The sequence below is a fragment of the Sceloporus occidentalis genome, unplaced genomic scaffold (assembly GCF_023333645.1).
Source record: "Sceloporus occidentalis isolate IW3139 unplaced genomic scaffold, rSceOcc1.0.p SCAF_155, whole genome shotgun sequence".
Classification (NCBI taxonomy): domain Eukaryota; kingdom Metazoa; phylum Chordata; class Lepidosauria; order Squamata; family Phrynosomatidae; genus Sceloporus; species Sceloporus occidentalis.
The window spans coordinates 1,996,351-2,003,066 of NW_028317135.1; the positions used below are offsets into that span (position 1 = coordinate 1,996,351).

The 6,716-nt window shown below is 48.8% G+C and overlaps 1 protein-coding gene across 1 annotated transcript; it reads right to left on the reverse strand.

Moving 5' to 3' along the window:
• Positions 1-293: 293 nt before the first annotated feature.
• Positions 294-6,520, reverse strand: LOC149280519 (nicastrin-like). Its single transcript, XM_089500499.1, has 17 exons — positions 6,433-6,520; positions 5,996-6,100; positions 5,708-5,831; positions 5,251-5,369; positions 4,647-4,792; positions 4,204-4,354; positions 3,967-4,073; positions 3,473-3,625; positions 3,163-3,267; positions 2,962-3,039; positions 2,641-2,807; positions 1,924-2,026; positions 1,629-1,721; positions 1,378-1,465; positions 921-1,093; positions 548-760; positions 294-416 (listed from the first exon to the last, which is right to left on the reverse strand). The coding sequence occupies exons 1-17, from the start codon at positions 6,518-6,520 to the stop codon at positions 294-296; spliced, it is 2,136 nt and encodes a 711-aa protein (XP_089356625.1).
• Between the last annotated feature and the right edge of the window lie 196 nt (positions 6,521-6,716).

Here is a 6,716-nt window from a genome sequence, read left to right on the forward strand (position 1 = left end):
AATCTTCCATCTTACAAAGAAGCCAATCGAAGGCCACGTTTGGTCACAAGAAACCGTGTAATGGCTAAACGTTCTCTTTTCAAGACACTCATCCATACGCAGCCTTTCACATGTTTTTTTAGAAGAAAAACAGCATATTTCTCCCTAAATCGTGAAAATGCTGCATCAACCGGTATTTATATATATTTAAAAAAAAAAAGTCCTATATTCCTCCAGTGTGGCTGTTTATTGAAGCAGGCATCGGTGCCCAGCCATTGCCAGCTTTAGCTCTCAGTCCGCCCCGATCGCAGGCTTCAGTAGGCCACGTTCCCCGTGTCTTGACTGCTGGAGAACAGAACGTCTGCCTTGGCGTTGATGAAGTATGTGACGGCGAGAGATACAAGGAAAATGGCGATGCCTACGACCAGTGTGATGACCTGCGGGACGAGCAGAGAATGGATATTACTAACCTGGCACGCGTGAAGACGTTATCTTTAAAGTCTCACTGGCGTATAGTAAAAGAACCTCTGTTGGTTATATCATGGCGCATGCGCAAGCTCTTCCTCACCTCTAACTGGTGACTGGGAACCAGGAAGATGCGGGCCCTGACCTCCTTCCAGCGGCTCTCCGTCCACGTGGAGTATTCCGTAGAATCCCACTGTCCCAGTTCAAAGGCAGGAGATTCCGCCAGGTGGCTGTGGATGGTGGTCCTCACGCAGTATGGGAGCCTGGAGGTCATGTTAACGTCAAGAGGACCCTGCACCCAGTAGTAATCATACAGCTGATGGGAAAACAAAACAAGGCATGTAATCCGGATCAGATCAGGCACTGCTAACACGAGGCAAAGGATAAGCATGTGGCCCGCAACGGCTAATGTACTGGGATCGTTTCGGAGACATTAAAAGGGACGTTTCTTCTGGATTAAGGGGATCTCTGCTTACTTCTCTCCTGGAATCGGCGGCCTTCTCGGGTCTCTGGCACTCCTCCTTGGTGTAGTTGACCACCGTCCCGGTGAGGTTGGCCAGCACAGACAGCAGGAAGCGGGTGGAGTTGTTGGGGGACGGTCTGGTGCCTTGTAAGTTGGCAGTCACATAATACTGAGACGGAGTCTCTTCTAGAGGCGGAAGACATAGCGAGAACAAGATTTTTACTGAGCCGATGGGAGGCACGACAGCAGAGCAAGTGCAAGCAACCTTTAGTTCTCCATCGGTCTGTAAACTACAACTCCTATGATCCTCCCCTACTGAATCCAGGCTGACAATCCCCCATCACTTTATTGCTGATTCATGTACTTTGCACTGGCGTGCATCATGAAGGTGAGCGACCATCGAAAGGAGCCTCTTTTAGTGTTTACAAGGGAGATGTCCCCATCACGGACACTCTACACACTGTCCTTACCCAGAATGCTCTTCCAATCCGCCTTAATAATGGACTGAAACCAGCTGTTGTTGGACATCTTCAGAAATCCATAGAGCATCTTGGTGACCTGCAGAAAAACAGTAATGCTTCCTATTACTTATACCAAGGCCTACAGACAACTGGACGCGGAACGGATTCTAGCTGTCACGTGACATCAACGCCTAGCGTCCCCATCCGGAGGGCAGAAACGGGCGCCTGCTGAATGGCTGAATAGGGGAAAGCGAATTTACCGTTTTGGGATCTGCCTTGATGGCGGACGTGTCCTTCCCTCCAGCCAGCCGGTACAGGGCGGTGGCATACACAGAAGCCACGTCTGCAAGAGACTGCAAAATACAGAGCGTCAGACTTGCAAGACACCCGACATCTTGGATCGCATTCTACGCAAAGACGCACACAAGGCATATAAAAGACACCGCGGAGTTCCAATAAGCTGATGTCGTCATTGTGTCCCCTTAAGACAGGTTGAAGAACATGTTGTATCCTTGCCCACTGGCACGATATTAAACAGTTACTTGTCTGTCTCACCTTTGCGGCTTCTGTAACGTACTCCAGCGCCTCCTCTTTAGACAGACCATCCGGATAATCCATGTGGATGCTGTCAGCCGTGTCGTACATGCTGTGGAAATATCTGTACGGGACGGAATATGTGGTGTTACTCAAGCTGCATTTAAACCCACAGTGCCCTCTACTGGTGAGCCCGGGCACCATAACACAATATGACGCATATTAAGTGACTAAACCCGTTTCATATCAAAGCCATAGCTTTACGAGCCACAAATATGCAACACCTGGCTGGGAAACAAAATTATTTTCCACGATTGCCTTCGTTAGACAAATGAGGAACAGCCATACAAGAAAGAAGTCTCTGCTGCCTGACTTTTGCACTCGCCCGAGACTCTGGAATCTTACACTTTGGGAGCTGTAGCGAACCCTATTAGATGAAGGATAAGGTGGGTGCAGAAGGCAACTTCATATCTCAAAAAAAAAAACCCTGCCACCCACTGGAGGGCACCACGAACTGCCATCCTGCAGTGTGGCGCATGGACACCATTCCCACAATCTCAAACTCGCTCACAATTAGGTTAGGAGCTTCTAGACAAGTGGCCCATCCTGCCTACGGAGATGTGTAAACGCCATTGAATGGAGGAATATTGGGGGCTTCCAGCTTTAGAAGCGGCATGGAATGGGTTGGAGGCCACTTTACCGCCTTCATTCCCTGTTCCCCCACAGTGCTAATCTTACTTATTGCTGTAAGCCCCCTGATGGTCGGTCAGCACCACCCCAGGGATGTTTCGGACCCTCAAGAAGCGCTGAAAGGAAGCCGGAGGAAGTGGCTGAGATTGGTCCACTTCCTGTACGGTGACGTTGGCCACACTGCTGTTAAGCAGGGCCTGGACGAGCTGCTGTACCTGGAAGCACAGGAGAGAGAGAGAGAGTGGTGTTTAGCGAATCCCCAAAGCCCGACTACCCGAGTAACCCTGATAATTGCCACCAGAAAGACCACGTTGCTTCGAAATGTGATCCTAACACCTCCATTCATTGAGGGAAATGTCCGGGATTTACCTCCGTATTTACGGTCGCGTTATTCCGGGATACAGGGTCGGTGTGAAGCCACAGGTTCGAATTCTCTCTCAACGCTACCTGCAGGCACAGCAAGAAACCCCGGGCTTACTGATGAAGCAATCACATAAAAGGCCCACCGGAACCCTCCTATTATTTGCACAACGGGCCGTAAATATGTTACCAGAGCCGTGATTTCTGTACCTGATTGAGCTCGACAAACGAATGGATGTTCTCGAGTTTAACGGGAAAGCGTCCTTTCTCCATGTCGTAGACCATCCGGGAGCTGCCAATGTAATCAAACGCCTCCTGCACGGTGAGAAATGATTACCCGTCAGATAGCGGCACGGAGGAATGTCGGGATTTTAGCGGAAATCCTCTGCTGCCGATCCCGGGTTTTGTTCAGCCGGAGCGGTGAGTTTTATATACCGTCCAAACAGATTTTAGGAGATTTACCCATTTCTTTGTAGTTACACCGTCTGTAAACACAATGCTGCGTGTCCTCAAGCCTTACCCCTTGGAAGAACGTGAACATGATATTCCTGGGCAGCGACAGTACGTCAGGCAGCTTATGAAGAGCTTCCGCAGCAGCCAGCTGGGCAACCAGTCCGGAGACCGTGCTGTCCGCCGCCGGGGCCAGGTTCCAGAAGAAGGAGCGGCTGTCCATCTGTGGGGCAGAAGAACGTCAAAGAAACTGTCGCTCCACCAGTGCGTGAGTCTGCGTTCTACCTTGGTTTCAGGTGTAGTCTGCCATGCAGCTACCATATATTGCAAGAACTACTTAATATTGTCTGCAGTGTTCTCCATCCGGCAGGGGAAGCAAACAATTACTTCCCCCATTCACATGGTATTTATCCCACGAAACTCAAACCAACGTGCATCCTGGTGGAGTAGGAAACCCTCTGCGTTTACACAGACGGGGCAGAATTCATTTCTTTTATTAAAAACTCCTTTCTTTCTCCGGCGTGACAGAAGCTGTCAGATTGTGTTTATTATTCCCCCTCTCACCCTTGTTGCTGCAATTATGACTTGATCTTCTGGATCCAGGGTGCCGGAGACGTTGACGGGTCGGAGGGTGCTCCATACGTTGTACCCGGCCAGAGTGTCGCACACCACTTCTAGGAGACAGCAAGGGATTTGCGTATAGAGGGGGCCAGAGACAAAAGCCAATATCAAGCATTCACCACGGCGGTCAAACCACACAACGAGCAGAGGCCCAGCACTAAAAAATCATTTTGTATTCACCTGGGTTAATGCTGAAAGATGTCTGTATGGAGTTCCTCCTCATGCAGGTGGCGGTGCTGGTGACGGCGTGCATGTGCGAGAAGAGCTGCATGGCACACAGAGGGTAAGCGGGCACGCTGCCGTTCCGGGGGATGTTGTGGTCTCTGTAGCACTGCCGAGACAGAAAGCGAGAAGTAGAATATCGTTTAGGGGGGGATTTCTAGTGTTCCCTTTCATACTTTGTCACTATAATGCTGACCTCTCAAAGAAACCCACCAACATTGTAGCCTCCGTCACTTTGATGAATGGGTGACAGACCCACAGTGGGGTCCGAAGACTAATAAAGAACCTTAAACGAGGGGCAACTCAAAGTAACTACAGGGCATCGCACGATACATCACTTATCAAAGTGTTCCGCCTGGACCGAGCCCCCTGTACGTTGTGACGCTTGTGCAGAAGCCCACCTGTTTGATGACCTCCGTTTCATTCTCATCCTGGAGCAGAAAAATTGGGAACTCAAAATCCTCGTAGGAAAAGCCGTTTCCCAGAGGGTTCCAGACGGTCTTGTTGCAGTGAGCGTACTGAGCGCCGTGATCGCTGGTGTACACGCCTGCGGAAACACAACGTGGATCAGCACACAAAGGCAAGCGCCGGGGAAAAAATGGATACTCCTTAACGTATCCAGAAGAATACTTAAGCTGTAACAGTTCCCAAAATGGTGACATTTATTCCAAAAATTAGCAGTCTCTCTATACTTGCTTTTATAAAAAGAAGTGTACAAAATAAAGGTTTTTTTTTTTGTTTTTTGTTTTTTATAGATTTTTTTTTTAACTAAAGGTATATTCAATTCCAAATAAAGGGCGTCATGTTAAGGATTTTTTTTAGGGTTTTTCTCCTTAATATTGAAACCGTTAGTCTTTGAAAACGTTTTTTGTTTTTTTTTTAAATGTATATCGCTTTAAAACGGGAAATAAATTAGTGACTATATTTTTGAGCTTCAGCTTTCTTTATGTTTTCATTTCTTTTTTTGGCTCTAGCTCTCTTAGTCCCGAGTAAGCGCTGTCTTACCAAAGCCATCGTTTGGGCATCGCAGGTCTGGAGAAAATCCCGAAGGTGGACTGGGTTTGGAAAGCGTGACCGCTATGCCAGAGACTCGAGAGCTTCCTCTCAACTTCTGCATCGTGTCCCTAACGTAAAAACAGACAACTGACAATCCACACTGGAGATGATGAAGCACAGAAATTAGATTTTAATCTCAGAGTTCTAACAACACCCCGGCGTATCACTGCTTGAAGAACCACTATCCGGGAGCCAAAAATGCGTGCAGCTAACTGCGAGAGCTGATTGGCTGAGATGAGCTCTGACATCATCAGTGTGCGGCGGCAGCTCATCAGCTCTCATCAGTAGGACACCCGCGGAACGCAAGCTCTACTTCAACAGACAGACGCCGTTTTATGAGAAGTGTAAATAACTTCAATCTCTCTCGCAGAAGCTATGACTCCTGCTACGTCTGCTCGTTACTTACTCGGTGAACAGATTGCCCTCAAGCAGAACCATGTATGGAGGGGTGCGTCCAGTCTCTACCACCCACGCCAAGTCCTCTTCCTTCTCCACCACGTGGATCACCCCGGTGTCACCATTCCTGGAGGCTGAACACAGAGCGCGAGTTACATTCTGCACAACGATCCCAACGTCGTCACCATGAGAGAACTTGCTGTAGAATATCTACAATTCTCTGACATTCCATGGCTCAGAGCTCTGCCAGAAGCTGCTCCTTTCACCGAGGTCGCGCAGCGATTAACGGGTCACTTACACTGGCACCCGATCTGATGAGTGGCATTGAGGAGCCGGACACACGGCGTCGTACTGTTCAGAGGGACGTAGATCTTTCTCTCCACGGAATTTCCATGACAAAAACCTGCGGTGAATACAAGACGTGATGATCTATACATGATTTATTATTAACCTGCGGCAGAAAATCAGCAGATCACCTCATTAGTTTCTGATTTTATATATATATCTATATATATATATATATACTGTAAGTCAGGATCTGGGGACGGTGTTTCTTATTCTTAGGGTCCATTTAGTATTCACATACCGGACTTAATAGTTTATAATAGATATGTAATAAATAGAATGATAAACAATAGGGGTGAGAGAATGTTGATGAAGACATTTTGTTGTGATATGGCTATAGTATTCTGCTTATAAATACGACGACCGGGCTCTGGGCTTGGCCTCTCTTACCAGCTAAGATCACCAGGGCGAGTCCCAGGCGCCTCCATCCCTGCCAGGCCTCTCCCTCCATTCTTTCCAGTGTACCAGCCGCCGCCATGATCACCTGCTTGGCTACTTCCGCCCTGAGAGGTCCAGTCGGACCGCAAAAGCACCCAACTTCCGCCCTCAGTGTTCAGAGAGGAAGTTGGTACAGGGCGCTCTGGTTTGAGCTCTTTGGTTGATAGGAAGCGCATGCGCGCTGACGGGTTCTGGCTCCAACGCGGCACTTCCGGGAGAGAGGGTGACGTGTGAAG

Bases quoted from the DNA above. Each gene is read 5' to 3' on its own strand.
- LOC149280519 (XM_089500499.1), bottom strand. From the start codon at position 6,520: ATGGCGGCGGCTGGTACACTGGAAAGAATGGAGGGAGAGGCCTGGCAG. The intron at 3,268-3,472 runs GTAAGGCTTGAG...CTCACCGTGCAG, and splicing joins TGTTCACGTTCTTCCAAGGG to GAGGCGTTTGATTACATTGG. The intron at 1,722-1,923 runs GTGAGACAGACA...TGTATTTTGCAG, and splicing joins ACGTTACAGAAGCCGCAAAG to TCTCTTGCAGACGTGGCTTC.